This window comes from Delphinus delphis, chromosome 1 (genome assembly GCF_949987515.2).
Source record: "Delphinus delphis chromosome 1, mDelDel1.2, whole genome shotgun sequence".
NCBI classification, from domain to species: domain Eukaryota; kingdom Metazoa; phylum Chordata; class Mammalia; order Artiodactyla; family Delphinidae; genus Delphinus; species Delphinus delphis.
The window spans coordinates 78,613,629-78,632,871 of NC_082683.1; the positions used below are offsets into that span (position 1 = coordinate 78,613,629).

Below are 19,243 nucleotides of genomic sequence, written 5' to 3' on the forward strand. Positions count from 1 at the left end.
GGCCGGTAGCGCCGCTCTTGGTCGCGTTTACTGGCTGTGTGTAACCGCGGGTCACGGGCGCTCTCCTTCCGCCACAGCTCAGCCCAGCGCCGCCGAGGCCGTCGGCCCCGAGCCTCCGCCATGGACTTCGAGGACGGTAAGCGCGGCCTCTGGCTGGTTGCCGCGGCGGCGGGAGGTGGGGTGGCCTGCCCCGGGGGTCTGTTTACCGTCTCAAGATGGCCGTGTGGGCTTTGTTCTGCGGGCCCGGAGGCCGCCCGCCCGCCGCGGGCCCGGTGCCCGGAGTCGGCCTCTGTGGGGACCCGCGCGCCCGATCCCCCGGCCCGGCGCCCGCTGTGGCCCGCGACCCTGGAGTTCCGCGCCGGCCTCGGTGTGGGTAAGGACGCGCCTAAAGCGCCGCGGCCTCCGGACTCGGCCCCAGACTGGTCCCCGCCCCGCTGCGTGGAAATTGCCCGGACGCTTCCAACTTCCCGGTCTCGGGCTAAGCGGCAAGCGGGCCTCCCTTGCCGCGGCTCGCACTCGCGACGTGGGCAGCGACCCAGATCGTCCTTTTAGTCAATGCCCAAACCCAGGTTACTTCTCGCCGGATAGGATTTTCAGAGGCTTGTTCACGGTCGTGTGCCTGGTTGTCTTAGTTTAAGATGAGTTTAAAGGGCATCTGTAAGTGATAAGTATAAGTAGATCTCTATCCAGAATGGAAAGTAAGGTATTTCTGGTTAGCAAACTGGGATATTTATCCACCAACAAACATTGCCTGGGCCTTAATCCCTAATTTGAAATATGTCTGTGAACCAAAGCTTTTTTGTCTGGACGGTGTATGGATGGGACTTAAGTTAGTCAGAATTCTGGCACAGCATCACATGCCCTTCAAATTCAGACCTGTGCACAACCGCCTGTGTTGGACTTGCTGTTTAAATAAACCGTATTTTAGCAGTACCTTTCAGTCGTCTCTCAGGCCAGTTCTTTAAAGCATTTTCATAGGCTCACGAAGTAAAATTAATTTGGTTTTCAACTTGTCTTCAAATCTTGGCCAACTTTATAGGAACGGGTGTCAAGGTAAAATGAGTACGTAATGACAGCTTTAGGGAGACATGAGAAGGGGTGTGAATAAACTGAATTTAGTCCTGAGTAACCAGGCATTTCTAAATAAAATCAGTTCACTACCTAGTTCTAAGCCTCTAACCCAACCCCCAGAATTATCTTTGAATGTGCTGTGAGTCCGACTAAATGATCTTTTGATCTTTGATTTGATTTCATGCCACAAAGAGTTAAAGATATCAAATCTAAGTATATGAAAGGGGATTGGAATAACCTTTTTGTGGATAGTTTTAAGTTACTTTGAAACAGGAAGTTTAGATATTAACAGTAGCACACTGGTGTTTTTTTTGTTTTAGTTGGACTTTGACTAATCCTGTGTAGTGTAGTTGGATTCTGTTGTATCCAAATGACCACTCTGTTAAATTCTTTTCTTTCAGTATTTATTAGTAAAATTAACTAAAGGATTTAACAATTGCCGAATTCGTTTTGACAGAGAAATTATCAATATGATTTTTTGGTGGTGATGCCACATCCTGGGTAGATGTAGCACCACACATATATACATATATGTATATACATTTCTCAGATAAGATCTTGAAATCTTTAGAGAGCAAATTAAGTGCTAAAAGAAATATTAACTTGGAAAAAATTATATATTACATAGAATCAATTCTCAGATGTCCCTGCTTTTTGCATTATTTGATACATATTTGCCTTCCTTTTTGTTACTCCATATAAATCAGTACTGGATCCCCTTTTTTGGATGTTATTATATATCAGGTTTTATAAACTAATTTTTACATTACCATGATTTATTTGGATGATAAACTTGCCATTTGGGGAGATAGTGAAAAGAAAGGGATATGTATTTTCCCATATGAAATATTTATAATTATTTACACCCTATTTTGCAGATAATTGCATTAATGGCATTTTAAAAATTGTGTTTGTTTTTAGTAGATGGGTATATAATTTCAGATTTTTGCTAATATTGAACTAATTCCTTTCTGTTAAATGTGTCTTCATAGATTACACTCACTCTGCTTGCAGAAATACTTATCAGAGCTTTAATGGTGAGTATCCTCTTTCATTTGCTCTGAAATAAGTTAAGGGAATGCATTTCAGTTTTTCTCTTCATCCATATAAAGTACCAGTGTAAAAAGGGAATTGTGCCTTGTTTCAGGCATTGTTTGGTCTCTTCATGTATCAGCGTTAATGTTGTTATAATATATATATTATTTGAGTTAGATAATTTGGGATCAGAAAAACTTAGGGCTATTGAGATTAATTTGACTCTGTTTTATTTGAATTATGAATCCTTTAATTTATTCCAAAAGGCCCTGACTGCAACTGAGTGAGGACTTAACAAGCAGCTAGCTGAGTTATTTTTGTTGAATTAGAGGTTTTGGTATTGAGTAAAGTAGATTAAGTGGATTATTGGCTTTGTTTTATACTGCTTCTTTTGTAACATTTTGACCTTGTTTTTGAGGTCATTTGCTTTAATGTGTCCAAATGTGTTAGTATATAAAGAACTGTCTAGAGGAGCACATAAAGAAGCCTGATTGTTTATTGACATAAGAGTTGTGACTACAGAGCTAGGTAAAATCATAAGAGGTATGCAGCATACAATTGGGGTGGTGTTTTGATAGTTATTAGAGTTAAGGCTTTACCAGTCAGGATAATAACACAAAAAGAACATGGAACAATTCAAAGAGGTTAAAAAGCATTATATGAATGACACCAGGGAGTGGAATTAAATATCCTAATTGCCAGAGAAATGTAAAATTCAACTGTTGTACAGGATGTAATATATTCACTAAATAAAGCTGAAGTAAATGTGCTACTACGTAAAGAAGACCATGTCATTTTATGGGAATAATTAGCATTCAGTTAATTTCTATTTATCGTCTCTAAGAATTTAGAGAAACTTTGAATTTGATGTTGACTAAAAAGGTTAAACATATAGGAAGTAGTCAATGTATATTGAGTGCTGAAAAATATATTTTCGAGCAGCAGAGTGATATAATAAAATTACCAGAAGAAGTTTAATTTGCATCCACATGTAGGTTAGATTGAAAACTGGAAAATTATCAAGAAGGCTGTTTCGTAAATTCAGTTGTAAGGATTTTAGACCTTGAACTTGGGAGGTGATGATAGTAATTTAAAAAATATTAATCTATTTCTTGAGAAAATTAGCAGAACTTTCAGGCTGCCTAGTAGTGAGTAGAAAATTGAGAAGGATGAATAAAAATGAATCCAGGATTTTAAACTGGAGTCAGTAGGACTAGTACTTTCAGCAAAGAGGTTTGGAATAATAGAAGGCCATGATCTCCAGTAGGATGTAAGAGAGAGTTGAATTTAATGCCTAAATATAGGGCTTTGAGATGCAGAATCATAGAGGGCCAGAAGTTTATTTTCTTAATGTACAGTGTTGCAAAAAGAGTTTCAGAAATTTCTGTTACTACTGTTATGACCTTCTTTTTAAAACATGCACTTTATTTTTAATTGAAGTGTAATTGACATATAACATTATATTTCAGGTGTACAACATCATGATCCCATATTTGTATACATTGTGAAATGATCACAATAAGTCTAGTTACCATCTATCACCATACATAGTTTTCCTGTAATGAGAACTTTTAAGATTTACTTTCTTAGCAACTGTCAAATATGCAATACACTATTACTAACTATAGTCACTGTGCTATACATTACATCCCCATGACTTGTTTATTTTATAACTGGAAGTTTGTACCTTCTGACTCCCTTCACCCATTTCACCCACTCCTATACCTACCCCCCTTCCCTGGCAACCACCAATCTGTTATATCCACAAGCTTGGCTTTTTTGTTTGTTTTGTTTTGATTTGATTTGGTTTTTTTAGATTCTACATATAAGTGAAATCATACAATATTTATCTTTCTTTGTCTGATTTATTTCACTTAGCATATGCCCTCAAGGTCTATCCGTGTTGCAAATGGCAAGATTCCATTCTTTTTCATGGCTAAGTAATATTTCATGTATATACATACATATATATCACATCACATTATCTTATCCATTAATCTATAGATGGGCACTTGGGTTATTCCATATCTTAGCTATTGTAAATAATACTGCAGTGAAAATGGGGGTGCATATATCTTTCCAAATTAGTTTTTTACTAATGTTATGACTTATTTTTCTCTTAATTTTAGTTCCAACAGTGGTTCTCATTTAAGGGTGATTGTTAGACTTCCCTGTGGAGCTGTCTCAAAGTGTATCTGTTTAGGTCATACTCTAGTCCCCTTGAATCTTAATTTTTAGGGTAAATGGTCCCAACTATGTAGGTTTTAAAGAACTACTTTGAATGATTTTGGAATGCACCTTTAGGTAAACACCACTGCTTGACACCACTTTGAGGTCTGAGTTATCTACATTTTATAAATGAGGAACTTAATTTCAGGGATGTAATTTGACTTCAACAGATATTTATTGAGTGCTATGTATCAGATATTGTTCTTGGAGCTATCAATATAGCAGTGAACAAAATGGACAAATATTCCTGCCTTTGTGAAGTGTACAGTCTAGTGGGGTGAAATAGACAGTAAACAAGAAGTAATATATAGTGTACTATTGCAATTGCTAGGAGAATAATAACACAGGGCAGGGTGTGTGTGTGTGTGTGTGTGTGTGTGCGCGCGCGCGCGCGCATGTGTTACAATTTTAAAGAGATAAGCTAGGGAAAGCCTCACTAAAAGGGTAACTTTTGAGCATAGATTTGAGGGAGGTGAGGATGCAAGCCATGAAGCTATCTAGGGGAAGAATGCTGTAGACTTTAGGAAATAAAAGGTGTGTAGTAGTTACCAGTTGAAGCCAACAATGCATTGATTGTTAGTGTTGTATTTTCCAGCGACTGAAATGAAGTAGAAGACACTGGAAAACATGTCAAGCTACAAATTTCTTGGAAGGAAGTTGTATTTCCAGTGTCTTCATATTTCCTTCTTGCTTTAAAATAATTCTTTTTATATAAATAGCAGACAAAAAAAGGGAAAGCATTTTGGGTAGAGGGAAAGCAGGAACAAAGGTAAGGCTGAGTACACTGTGCTTCAGAGAGACTTAAGAAGATGAGCTTGACTACAGCAGATGATTTTTGCTGAGTAATCTTAAAACAAGGTTAGAATAGTGAGGTGTAGCCAGAAGGCATTGAAAGTCAAAGACAATTTGCTTATATCTAGGAAGCAATAGAAAGTGAAGACCTGAAAGAGTTGAGGGTGTGAGCAACACAGATACAGAAGAAGAGCATTCCATGCAGAGGGAATAGCAGGTGCAAAAATGGATACATGCCTGTTGTAGTCTAGGAACAGCAAGGGACCTAGTATAGCTAGAGTGGAGTAAGGGGAAACCATAGATGATGAAATTAAGAGGCAATGGGGTAGATAAAGTTAAGAGGTAATGGGCAGGATTTCTCAGCTTTGGCACTGTTGGCATTTTGGACTAGATAATTTTTCGTTGTTGGGGGAATGTGCTGTGCATTGTGGAATGTTTTAGCAGCATCCTTGGCCTGTGTCATTTGATGCAGGTAGCACCCACTACCCATTTTGGTGACAGCCAAAAATGTTTTCAGACATTACTAAATGTCCTCTGGGGGGCAAAATTGCCCGTGAGTAAGGGCCACTGGTGTAGGGCCTTATAGATTATCTTAAGGCTTTAGCTTTTACTTGGAGTAAGATGGGAAGCCATTGGAAAGTACTGAGCATTGAACAATTTGACTTACATTTTGACAGAATTCTTCTAGCTATTTTCTTCACAATAAACAGAAAGGGAGCAAAAGTGGAAGCAGGAAAACCAGTTGGGAGGCTGTTGCAATAGTGTAGGTGAGAGATGCTGGTGGCCTGCATCATGATGCTAGTAGTGTGGAGGTGGTAAAAAGTGGTCTCATTCATGACTTAGTGTCATACAACTTGTTAGTTATTTTGATCATAAGTCAGTTGTTTTTTCATACTACTCCACAGCTCTTAATCTTTTGATTTAATTATACATGAGTTTTAACATTTGTTGAGCTTATCATTTATATGATAATCAAAGCAATAGAACAGATTTGATTTAAAATATGTCCGTTTAATTTTTGAGTGAGTTACTTTCATTTAATATATTTTTTTATTCAGAAATAGTTGATGGAATACTATATGTTTCAGGTGTATAACATAGTGATTCACAATTTTTAAAGGTTATATTCCATTTATAGGTATTGTAAAATACTGGCTGTATTCCCTGTGTTGTACAGTATATCCTTGTTCTTATTTAATATTAATAGTAAAGGTATGTTATAGTCTTACAACTTTATTTTTAAAGTGATTTTTAAATTCCTTTGGTAACCTGGAAGAATATCGTTTATATATAAATGGTCATCTTATAGAATCTATATCCCTATAATCACACTGATTATATGCAATACGTATAAAGACTTTTCCTCTTTTCCTTTTTAATTAACTGAATAGTAACAGTAGTATGAACAGTAAGCCCAAGTCATTGCTGTATAAGGGTAGCTCTATTAATTTTTGTGTACTCCACAGTGCCTGGCACAAGGTGAGTGTGCAATAAATGTTAGTAATTTATGACTCTGTAGTGAAATAAAAACACACAGAATCAAAAAACGGAAAGATTTAGTATCCAAAGGCAGCCTCTGCTGACTCAAAATAGAAATGAGCAGAAATAACAAAATACAAGTTTTTTTGTTTTGTGTACCTAACTGAACCTAACTCTAAAATTACATTTTAATATGAAGCCTTTAGAGGAAAGCTTTTTATTTTGAAAACTTTATTTTAATGTTGAAATTGTCCCCTATATGAGATATGAGCAAATTATATTGTATAATTACCAACTTTAAAGACAGATAACTATTTTATCAGTTTAGAACTGTGTTATCTGATATGGTAGACACTAACCACGTATGACTATTGAGCGCTTGCAGTGTGGAGAGTCTGTATTGAGGTATGCTGTCTTAGTCTTAGTATGAACTTGACTTGAAGTCTTAGTATGAACAAAAAACAATGTAAAATATCTCAGTACTTTCTGTATATTGATAAACTTTTTGTTATATTAAAATGCATTTGTATGCCTTGCACTTTGAATGGATCTTTTTACGATTTATGATCCTGTAATATCAGGCATTAGTTATTTGAAAAGTACTGGTTTATTGAGTTATTCAGATTTTCCAGATATTGACAGATTTTATTGTACAGTGTAAAAAGTCATATTCAGTAATACTAGTATCAACTTTATCAGAAAAACCTTTAAGTATTGGGAAGCTGTCAAGCTCAAGTTTTATAAAATTCTGATTTTCACGTGAGAGCTTGAATTTCATCTTTGGCAACAAATATTGTTACCTATTTTCTTTGAAGTGAGTTTCACTTCATTTTTGAGAAAGTGTCTGCCAGATGCTCAAGTCTGAAAGCCATAGTTTTTGAATGTCAGTCTTTCCTTTTAGTAAAAATAGTATTCCTTGTAAAAAGTGGCTAATTCAGTGGCTTTTCCTGGAGAGAACTATGGCACTTAATGGAACTTTATGCACTGATATGCAGCAAAATTGCTTTACATATACTTTCCATTTTACTGCGCAGAATATCATAAAGAGAGTGTACTCAAAGGTCATGATTTAATAAAATTAATAACTCTTACTGCTTCATCAAGGACATTCTTTAAGCAATGATGGCATTTTTATTATTTTTTACTGCAAGTGTGCAGTACAACTACTAGTGTGGTCTGGTGTCACTGCCTTGATTTGTGCTATAGCACCAACAGTTTTATCCACCAGTGCTTTTGCATCTTCAGTGCAAAAAAATTTTCAACACTGTGAAAAAAGGCAGATAATATCTTAGTACTATTTATAAAAATAGTTTGACCTTGTGGACCCTCTGAAGGGGTCCTGGCAACTCTCAGTAATCAACAGGCTATTGAAAACTGCTGTCCTAGGGTGCATAAAAAATTTGTGAAAAATCAGACCCTGACCACAAGTCTAGTGTACATTTAAAATGCGGCCACAGGACTTCCCTGGCAGTCCAGTTGTTAAGACTTCACGCTTCCAGGGGACACAGGTTCCATCCCTGGTTGGGGAACTAAGATCTCCATATGCTGTGTGGCGCAGCCAAAAAAAAAAAAAAATGAGGCCACAAATAGCAGAATACTGTATAAGGCAGAGTATCATAAATACCATGTAAGAGCTACAGAGTTTTGTAGACATTCAAAAGAAAGATGATAATCAACTGAGACAACATCAGTAAAAATGTTCTTGAAAGGATTAGTATTTGAAATGGACTTTAAAAGATTAGAAAATTTCAACAAGCTGATATTTGGGGTGGTAGAAGAGAGTGTTTCATGTAGAAGCGACAGCACGAAACTAGAGGGGTGGTTATTTATGAGACTTTAGGAAAATCATTTCATCTCTTTGGACTTTTTAGTTCCATAATCTATAAAATGAAATGATTAAATTTGATCATTTAGGTTGCTTTCAGGTTTAAAGTTGCAAGATTTTGTTATTAGGACCTGAAATCATATTTATATGATTATAATTAAAATTTAGCGTTTTTAAAAAATAAAAATTAATGTATTTGCTCCGTGTATATTCTTACATTTATTAGTGCATAAAACTTGGAGAGGGTGATAAATGAAGGATCTTAAAGGACTTTATAGGAAACACATTCTGAATGGTTTTTAAATTTTTTCAATTTTATAATCATAGTAAATTCATTTTATTACTTCTTTTGTTGTATTTGTTTTTCATGTCAGAGGTTGGGATGTAAGTGGAATTACAGTGTAATAAAATATACTTAAGTGCCTCGATTGTATCATAATTTTTTTAGTGTCTGTATTGCTAGAATTCACATTCATTCCCTTTATTCAAAGTATTTGAGGATTTAAATATTTATAGGCACAGTACCACAGATTGGCCCTACTCTGATTTTACTTTTTAAAGATACCTATTTCAGTTACTGTATGAACTAATTTCAATTGGGCTAATTTAAAATGTGGCTGCTTCTGAGTTTTTAGACATTTTGAGAGGAGTTAGATGTAGAAGACTATACTTGTAACAAAAATTTTTCCTTTTGATGTTATTAAATACTGACTTTTCTTAAGAATAGGAATTATTAATTATGTACCATGTAGCACCTAACACAGGGCCTTATGGTAGTACCCTAGTCAAATAAACATTGGCTATATTGAAGATAATTTTAATATAGAACTTTTTAGTTGATAATGTTTTTCTTTGAAAAATTAGGTTTCATTAGCAAATCTGATTTTTCAGTAGATTATAATCTGTGTGTTTTTTCCTTCAGTGTCTGTTGTGGCTTTAGCTTAAATGTTAATGATGAATTATCATCTCAGATGATTGATATGAATATCTTGTGTTTTATGCAAAGATTCTTGAAGAGAATGGTATCTTACTGACCTTTTGCTATTGACTCTTTTAGGAATGGATCGTGATTATGGCCCCGGATCTTATGGAGGTCTGACATTCAAGGATATTTATCTAAAAATACTTCTTTTGAGTGCCAGTAAAGGTGAGCGTCATTTAATTTTTTTCTTTTTAAACTCTTTGTAGGGATGGATCGTGACTATGGCCATGGATCCTGTGGGGGTCAAAGATCCATGGACTCCTACCTAAACCAGTCATATGGCATGGACAGTCACAGTGGTGGTGGTGGGGGTAGCAGGTAAATTGCTTCATCACTTGGCCAAATAATTAGATGACTGTAAGATTCTGGATATTCTAATTTCCTATTCCTTAGGCATGTGGCGCTACTTGAACTTTGCTATTTAGAATCACCTTAAATGTTGAAAGGTGTTAATGGTTCTAAAAATTATCTCAGCATCACTGGCAGACATTAGGAAAATCTCAGGAAAACCTTTATCATTTCATTATAATAGAGTAAGATTTTCTGTCTTTAGCAGTGAGCATTTTTTTTTCTTCTTTTACTTTTAACTGCTTATCAATCAGAAAGTCCTGAACAAATGATATAAAAATGTTATTGGAAATATTATTTGTGAAGCTTTTTCTTATGAATTTCCAAAAATCTTTACTACGGTGGGGTACTCTATAAAGCAGCAAAGCAGTCTTTGACTAGAATGGGTTTAACTGAACCAGTCTAGCAACATTCAGTTTCTAAGAAACATTTAAAATAGTTATTCTTTTAATTTTAAAGTAAGTTACAAGAGCATATTGTAATAATAAAAGTGTTCTTTAAATCATGTCTAGATTATTTATTGGCAGGTACTGCTTATACCAGAAACACTTGTGCTCTAGACTAGGAACATTATATTAAAGCCATGAGTATGATACCTTTTCTTATTTTAATGCAGTAGAATTTAGGTTGTACTTACGTTTCACTGTCAATGCTGTGTAAAGCTTAAACCTAGTTGAACTCCTGCAGGCTTTAGGGTTGACCACATTTCAGGTCAAGGGGGGTCTACTTTTTGAGGCACAAAGATTCCTACTAGATATAAGTAAAACTAGTTAGGAAACATTAGAAAGTATTGTCCTTCTTCATAAATTGAAGGATCTGGATTCCTTAAGGATGGACTGAATGATGCTTACTTTTCTTTTTTCTGCTTCAAGTGTGCCATTATGGTTTATAGTAGAGAAAAATCAAGAAAATAGTTACAACAATTTTGCTTACGTGATAGATGTTTTGAAAAATGTAGTTGAAAAGAGGAATAATTTTTATATAGTTACTAGGATTCAGAAGTAAATAGTACCTTCTATTTAGTGATCTGTAAATAATTGAAGTAATGTAACACATTTAAATGTTTTACCATATCTCTTCCTGCCCTATTACATTGTAAATGTAATGTGCGTAAACTATGTAGATGTTATCATTTATCTCGTGTAATTGTGGGCCTTTATAAAACTATGTTGTAAGATAAGCGACTTCTGTAATCCATGCTTCGGTGAGAAGTAAGATGATTTGTTTCTTCTGTTGACTCTATTAAAACCTTGAGGAGACTGTACACTCCCTTTTTTAGAGTAGCTTTATGTGATAATTTTATGTGATACTAGGGAATAATTTTTTGATAATAGGGCATAATTTTTCAAACAATTGAAGACCTTATAAAATGTATTCTTTCTAATCTGCCTTGAAAATTCATATGCAGAGGGTATATGTTGGTGGTCTTTTACTTTTATGTTCTATTTTATGTGCTTATCCTTCTAGATTTGTTAGATTTATTAGTCTACAAGTAAAAAGTGACTGAGGATTGATTATTGACCTTAACCAAAGTTTGGCAGGTTGCCAAACTTCATAACCAGATAACTCTCCCAATTTTGACTGCTGTAGACACAATGAAGCAGTTTTGTCATATAGATTATTGGGGGTGCAAATGGATCTCTTCTGTGTCACAAGTAGCCTACATCTGTGTAGTCTTCAATTTGTGTCCCCATTGAAAGCCAAAATGTTGTAAATATTTTGTATTTTCCAGTATTAGGGATGGATTCAAAGAAAGTTTTGAGTAGTTTGTGAACTTTAACAAATGACTTTTCCCAAGACTAGGGCTGGGCTTAAATAATGACAGACAAATCTTTTCTTTCTAATAAAATAGAAAGCTGCCAAAAAGCAGATTTTTAAGCTAAGGTTTACTTAACTCAATTCATATTTAAACACTGACTCAGATAGCTTTCTATCTGGTCTCATGTTGAACTGCCCAGCCCTAATCAGGTGTGAACAAAAGTAGAACTGTGCAAACCAGTATGGTATAAATGAATTTTAGTTGATAAATGTCATCTGATAATTTGTCTTTTGAATTGTCTAACATTAGTAAGCTTACTTTTGTTTTTTCCCTCACTGTGCAACTCTTCCAGGTTTGGACCTTATGAGTCTTACGACTCCAGGTCTTCTCTGGGTGGGCGAGATCTGTACAGATCTGGCTATGGTTTTAATGAACCCGAACAAAGCCGCTTCGGAGGTAGTTATGGTGGTCGATTTGAGAGCTCCTACCGGAATAGCCTTGACTCTTTCGGAGGTAGAAACCAGGGCGGGTCTAGCTGGGAAGCACCTTACTCCCGTTCAAAATTGAGGCCTGGGTTTATGGAGGACAGAGGAAGAGAGAATTACTCTTCCTACAGCAGTTTTTCTTCACCCCATATGAAGCCTGCACCTGTAGGCTCTCGGGGGAGAGGAACGCCTGCTTATCCTGAAAGTACGTTTGGAAGCAGAAACTATGATGCTTTTGGAGGACCATCAACAGGCAGAGGCCGAGGCCGAGGAGTAAGTACAACAGAATCTTTTCAGATTCTTTTCACTAGTCACTCTTTTAAACCCTTTCAAGACCATGGTTTTCAACTAGAATAAACACTGTTCATCCCAGTGTATTTTGAAGAAAAGCTGAGTCCTAAGCATAATTTTTAGGTTGCCTATAAAAGTTTTCCACCTCAGAAAATACGTGGCAGTGTGAGATGACTGTTCATAAAGTTTTGCCAAATCTCCCTTTATTAAAAAGGTGAGGATATTAGGTTTGGTCTAAAAGGGGTTAAAAGGAGTTGCATTTTTCCTTGTAAACACTAGCAGTTTTGCTAGTGGGACAGTTCTTGGATTATGTAAAGGTAATGAACCCTTCTGGAGTTTTTGAGTAGGTTAAAGGTGCAATGTATGATAAAATGTGTATACTTTGCTGCTAAACTCTAGCACGTAGAATTTCTTCAAAGCTTCATATTTCACATTAAACACAAGAGACTAAAAATCGGTGATAGTTGAGGGTAGCTTAGCCATGTTTACATGGTGAAGAAGTTGATATGTATAATAGGTTGTAGATGATTTGTGGTCAGTATAATTTTGCTAACTTACTCTCTTACAGTATGTCCTATTGCTGGGTGTTCTGTTTTACCTGTGTCACTAGTTTTACTATTGAGAAATAATTTCCTCCCTGTATAAACATGTCTACGGCTTCTTCCTAGGAAGTAATATTTTGTAAATTACTGCTTAAATGAGTAAATATACTAGTCTTCAAGTATTTAATTTCAGGATATATAGTATAAAGATTATGCCTTACATTCTCAGGTAACTTGACTGACATGAAATTTTACCTAGTAAGGGTATGTAGATTGTGGAGTTACTATGCACTTTGATCCTATAAAGAATATTGTATTTTTGCTATAACATGAGGAGTGTTTTATTTTTTTTAAGTCAGTTGCTCTTAATATTCTGTTTGCAGAGGAAAGTACTTCTGATAAAAAATGCTGTAGGGCACATATTTTTAACTGCTCACTAGCCTTTGGTACATCAGTGTAGTTTGTCATACTTGTGTAGAAATTTTGCATTTATAACAGTTACTCTTTACTTATGTAAAATGCATTGCACCTTTAATGGATAATTGATGAAGATTTTTCTGATGTGACTATGTAAATTACCTGGAAACACTAATTTATTCAAGTCTACTAGGTTAGATAGGTATTCCTAAGCATAATATACAAATGTAAGCAACTGATATGTTGCTATTCTACCATGCTTCATGATTGTAGATTAATTGAAAATAGTTGGGATAATAGGCTTTGAAATTGAAAATCTATTCCAGTTGGAAAATTTGGAAAACTCTTAACGTTTTCCATTAGGCAAATGATGTTTTTCTCAATGAGACTTCAAATATCAATTTTGTTTTCATGATAGAAAAACAGGTATTCCTGTTCTTTGTTTCCACCATTCTAGTCGGAATGGACTTTTCTTTCTTTCTTCCTGTTAATGACATAGATGAACCAATAGGGCTTTCTTTTTTAATCTTCACTTGTACAATTCCCATTGGATCCTTCTCTTCAGATTACTCCTCAATCTTTATCTTCTAAAAGTAGGGTTAGTAGAGTAAATTTCTATGAACATGTGGCCTTTTGGTGTAGTGGATTTTGTTAACGACAGGAGAAGAGGAAGGGACACAAAGAGTCGTTTGGTTGCATGACTCTTCGTCTGTAAACTTTTGCTTCTTGGGCTTCTGGGTCAGAATATGTTTCTCTAGGTAAGAATGTGAATGGAACGTCAGATGCAATTCTTTATCTGAAGTGTGTCTTGGAAGTTGATGCATGGTTATGCTTTAACTCTCCTATTTCATACTAATGTTCCATCTCGCCTTCTCATCCCTTTTTCAACAGGGAGAAATCCTAAATCATTTCTGGATCTTTTTTTACTTCAAACTTCAAATATGGTCTTCTTTGTGTATCTTAGTTTTAAGCCAGGTTTTAGTAAAATAAAGATTTCTTTTAAGGTCTTTTCATGGGAAAACATCGATTAGGAACTCTGAAGAGGAGTTGTCAGAGAGTTGTACAAGTGGTAATATTCTGACAGGCACATATGTTGTTTATGATCTCAAGTAATTTTGAATTGTAAGAATCAAAAAACAGGAAATATTCATATATGTTCTTCTGGAAATAAAAATACTAATTCAATGGATTTGAGCTCATGTAATAATTTACAAAGTTTTTCAATGTATTTATTCAGAGTGGACTTGTAAAATTTAGTTACATTCTGAGGAATTTTCAGGTGAAAAATTTTAGATAGGTAACATAAATTATATATGAATTCATACGTTATCATTGGATATTGTGCTAATATTTCTTGATTTCACAAATTTGCAGCATATGAGTGATTTTGGAAGCATTCATAGACCTGGAATTGTTGTTGACTATCAAAACAAACCCACCAATGTGACAGTTACTGCTGCAAGAGGAATAAAGAGAAAAATGATGCAACCATTTAATAAGCCTGGTGGAACCTTTATCAAGAAACCCAAGCTAGCAAAACCTGTGGAGAAGATGAGCCTCAGCAAATCACCCAGTAAGTAAGAAAACATAACCTTGCTATGGTTCAAGGTACTTTTAATTTTTTTTAACTCAGTGCATTTAGATAATTTTTCACATTTATATAGAGAAACAGTATAATAATTACAGTTGTAGAAATCAGATCTGCAGATGCCCTAATCAGTCATGGATATCAAAATTACCAAAAGATACTTTTTAAATTCACATGCCCTGGTTCACCCCTCTTCGCTACATCTTGATTTAGGGTGGAGCCAGAATGTCTATATTTTTAAAAAGACCTCACACATGATTTTGATTCAGACTCCTTTCTTGGGTGTTATATTTATTGTTGGATATATTATTGAAGAAGTGGTATGTTACATTACATAGAATCCCCTTCATGAGGTCAAAGGCAAGAAATTTTTCATGGTCCTTGGTACCAGGAAAAGCTGTGCATTCTTCTAGAAAATTAATTTGTTCATTATCTTCTGGACATGATTATTCTTAGAGATAATCCTATTTCCATTTTTACAGTGTTAAAAATTGAGAGCCAGTCAGAAAATGAAATTAAGAAAACAATTTAATTCATTTAGCATCAAGAAGAATTGGATACTCAGAAATAAATTTAACAAAAGAAGTGTAGGGCTTCCCTGGTGGTGCAGTGGTTAAGAATCCACCTGCCAATGCAGGGGACACGGGTTCGAGCCCTGGTCCAGGAAGATCACACATGCCGTGGAGTAACTAAGCCCGTACGCCACAACTACTGAACCTGCGCTCCAGAGCCCGCGAGCCACGACTACTGAGCCCGCATGCCACAACTACTGAAGCCTGCGCACCTAGAGCCTGTGCGCCACAGCAGGAGAAGCCACCACAATGAGAAGCCCGTACGCTGCAATGAAGAGTAGCCCCCTCTCGCTGCAACTAGAGAAAGCCCATGTGCAGCAATGAAGACCCCACACAACCAAAAATAAATAAATAAAATAAATAAATTTTAAAAAACCGCAAAACTTATACTTTGAAAACTATAAAACATTGTTGAAAGAAATTAAGGATCTAAATAAATGGAATACTAAATAAATGTTCATAGATCAGAAGACTTAACATTATTAAGATCGTAATACTCTCCAAACTGATCTACTGATTCAGCCCAATCCCTATCAGAATGCCACCTAACTTCTTTGCAAAAATTGACAAGTTGATTCTAAAATTCATAGGGAATTGCAAGGGACCTAAAATAGCCAAAACAATCCTAAAAAAAGAAGAACAAAATAGAAAGACTCATTACTTCATGATTTCAAAACTTACTACAAAGCCACAGTAATCAAGACAGAGTGGTACTGGCACAAGGCCAGACATATAGATCAGTGGAAGAGAATTGAGAGTCCAGAAATAAACTCATAAATCTATGGTCAAATTTATTTTAGCAAAAATGCTAAAATTATTCAATGAGGAGAGAATAGTCTTTTCAACAAATGGTGCTGGAACCAACTGGATTGCCACATGCACAAGCTAAAATGCAACACCTAAATGCAAGGACTGAAACTATAAAACTCTCAGAAGAAAACAGGGGTAAGTCTTCATGGCTTTGGATTTGGCAAGGAATTCTTAGATATGACACTAAAAGAATGAGCAACCAAATAAAAAATAGGTAAATTGGACTTTATCAAAATTAAAAACTTCTGTGCTTCAAAGGACACCATCAAGAGAGTGAAAAGACAGCTCACAGAGTAGGAGAAAATATTTGCAAATTACATATCTGATAAGGGACTTGGCGTCTAGAATATATAGAATTTTTAAACTCAATAAAAAGACAAATAGCCCAATTGAAAAAAGTGAGCAGAGCATCTGAACAGACATTTTCCCCAAAAAGATATACAGATAGCCAATAAGCACATGAAAAAGTGCCCAACAATTAGTTAGCAGGGAAATTTAAATCAGGACCACGATGAGATACCACTTCATACTCACCTGGATGGCTAGAATCAAAAAGGTAATAACAAGTCTTAGCGAGGATGTGGAGAAATCAGAACCTTCTTATACCACTGGTGGGAATGTAAAATGGTCCAGGCACTTTGGAAAACAGTTCCTCAAATGGTTAAACAAATTACCATATGATCCAGCAGTTCCACTCCCAGGTATATACCAAGAAAAATGAAAACATATGTCTGCACAGAAATTTGTGTACGGATACATATAACATCATTGTTCATAGTAGCCAAAAGGTAGAAACAACCCAAATGCTCATCAGTGGATAAATGGATAAACAAAATGTGGTACGTCCATACAGAATAGAATGGTAGAATAGTTTCCAGCCATAAAAATGGAGTGAAGTACTGATACATGCTACAACTTGGATGAACTTTGAAAAGATTAATGAAGTGAAAGAAGCCAGTCACAAAAGTCCACATAATATGATTCTTTTCATTTGAAAGTGTAGAATACAGAAGTCTATAGGGATAGAAAGTAGATTAGTGGTTGCTTTGGGCTCTGGGGTGTGTAGGGAGTAATACCAGGGTACCAGATTTCTTTGTAAGGTGATGAAAATGTTCTAGAATTGATTATGGTAATGTTTGCACATACCTGTGAATGTTCTAAAAAACATTGGATTACATACTTTAAATGGGTGGATCGTATGGTTTATACTGAATTATATCTCAATAAATCTTAAAAAAAAAAAAGTTCAGAGCCAGATTACTCTGTTTCTTTTCTCCGTCATTGTATTTTACTTAACTTTGTAATGTATCTCTAAATGAAATCAAGTACATTTGACCAAATTAGATTGTCAAGAGGATACATAAATAAAAGGTAAGAAAATGTCTTTCTCAGCATTCTTTGTGAAAACATAATAACAAAATAATATACAACAAATACTTTGCCTGTTTTTGACTGTACACTGAATTATTTTTTGCTTTTTATATTTATTTTACTTTTGCCTTGATGACTGAAAAGCATTTTATCTTTCCAAGTTAGGTGATATTGCAAGGGGGCAAAAATTACTCTCTTCTTTAGAATTAATATTTGATTGCCTAATCTTGTTGGGACTGGAGGAGGTTAAGATCATTGTAATGAATGAATATTCCAAGTTTTTCTAGTCCAGTTTTTCAAATTTTTTACATCCAGTTTTAAAACTAAGATATATATATATATTTTAACGTCTTTATTGGTGTATAATTGCTTTACAATGATGTGTTAGTTTCTGCTTTATAACAAAGTGAATCAGTTATACATATACATATGTTCCCATATCTCTTCCCTCTTGTGTCTCCCTCCCTCCCACCCTCCCTGTCCCACCCCTCTAGGTGGTCACAAAGCACCGAGCTGATCTCCTTGTGCTATGCGGCTGCTTCCCACTAGCTAGCTATTTTACGTTTGGTAGTGTATATATGTCGATGACACTCTCTCACTTAGTCACAGCTTACCCTTCCCCCTCCCCATATCCTCAAGTCCATTCTCTAGTAGGTCTGTGTCTTTTTTCCCGTCTTGCCCCTAGGTTCTTCATGAACTTTTTTCTTTTTTCTTAGATTCCATATATATGTGTTGGCATACGGTGTTTGTTTTTCTCTTTCTGACTTACTTCACTCTGTATGACAGACTCTAGGTCCATCCACCTCACTACAGATAACTCAATTTCATTTCCTTTTATGGCTGAGTAATATTCCATTGTATATGTGTGCCACATCTTCTTTATCCATTCATCTACTGATGGACACTTAGGTTGCTTCCGTGTCCTGGCTATTGTAAATAGAGCTGCATTGAACATTTTGGTACATGACTCTTTTTGAATGATGGTTTTCTCAGGGTATATGCCCAGTAGTGGGATTACTGGGTTGTATGGTAGTTATATTTTTAGTTTTTTAAGGAACCTCCATACTGTTCTCCATAGTGGCTGTACCAATTTACATTCCCACCAACAGTGCAAGAGGGTTCCCTTTTCTCCACACCCTCTCCAGCATTTATTGTTTGTAGATTTTTTTGATGATGGCCATTCTGACTTGTGTGAGGTGATGCCTTATTGTAGTTTTGATTTGCATTTCTCTAATGATTAATGATGTTGAGCATCCTTTCATGTGTTTGATGGCAGTGTGTATATCTTCTTTGGAGAAATGTCTGTTTAGGTCTTCTGCCCATTTTTGGATTGGGTTGTTTGTTTTTTTGATATTGAGCTGCATGAGCTCCTTGTAAATTTTGGAGATTAATCTTTTGTCAGTTGCTTCATTTGCAGATATTTTCTCCCATTCTGAGGGTTGTCTTTTCGTCTTGTTTATAGTTTCCTTTGCTATGCAAAAGCTTTGAAGTTTCATTAGGTCCCATTTGTTTATTTTTGTTTTTATTTCCATTTCTCAAGGAGGTGGGTCAGAAAGGATCTTGCTGTGATTTACGTCATAGAGTGTTCTGCTTATGTTTTCCTCTGAGAGTTTGATAGTGTCTTTTTTAATCTAATTACAACATTAC

At 35.6% G+C, this 19,243-nt stretch overlaps 2 protein-coding genes across 3 annotated transcripts in view; both read left to right on the forward strand.

Moving 5' to 3' along the window:
• ZNF326 (zinc finger protein 326) lies at positions 1-9,735 on the forward strand. Its single transcript, XM_060025375.1, has 4 exons — positions 1-136; positions 2,064-2,108; positions 9,489-9,524; positions 9,620-9,735. Exons 1-4 carry the CDS (start codon positions 121-123, stop codon positions 9,733-9,735), a joined length of 213 nt encoding a protein of 70 aa, XP_059881358.1. The 5' UTR covers positions 1-120.
• The window catches only part of LOC132433936 (DBIRD complex subunit ZNF326), a 21,885-nt gene continuing 12,129 nt past the window's right edge, over positions 9,488-19,243 (forward strand). The window contains exons 1-2 of one of the 2 annotated variants that reach the window (XM_060025351.1): positions 9,488-9,578; positions 14,630-14,828. In XM_060025351.1, the coding sequence (XP_059881334.1) occupies positions 14,633-14,828 (196 nt within the window). In that variant the 5' untranslated portion in view covers positions 9,488-9,578; positions 14,630-14,632. Of the gene's footprint in view, positions 9,579-9,625; positions 9,732-14,629; positions 14,829-19,243 lie in introns of those variants that run through there. The other variant, XM_060025360.1, reaches the window with a different exon arrangement.

Bases quoted from the DNA above. Each gene is read 5' to 3' on its own strand.
- ZNF326 (XM_060025375.1), top strand. The intron at 2,109-9,488 runs GTGAGTATCCTC...TGACTCTTTTAG, and splicing joins TACTTATCAGAGCTTTAATG to GAATGGATCGTGATTATGGC. The intron at 9,525-9,619 runs GTCTGACATTCA...AACTCTTTGTAG, and splicing joins TGGCCCCGGATCTTATGGAG to GGATGGATCGTGACTATGGC.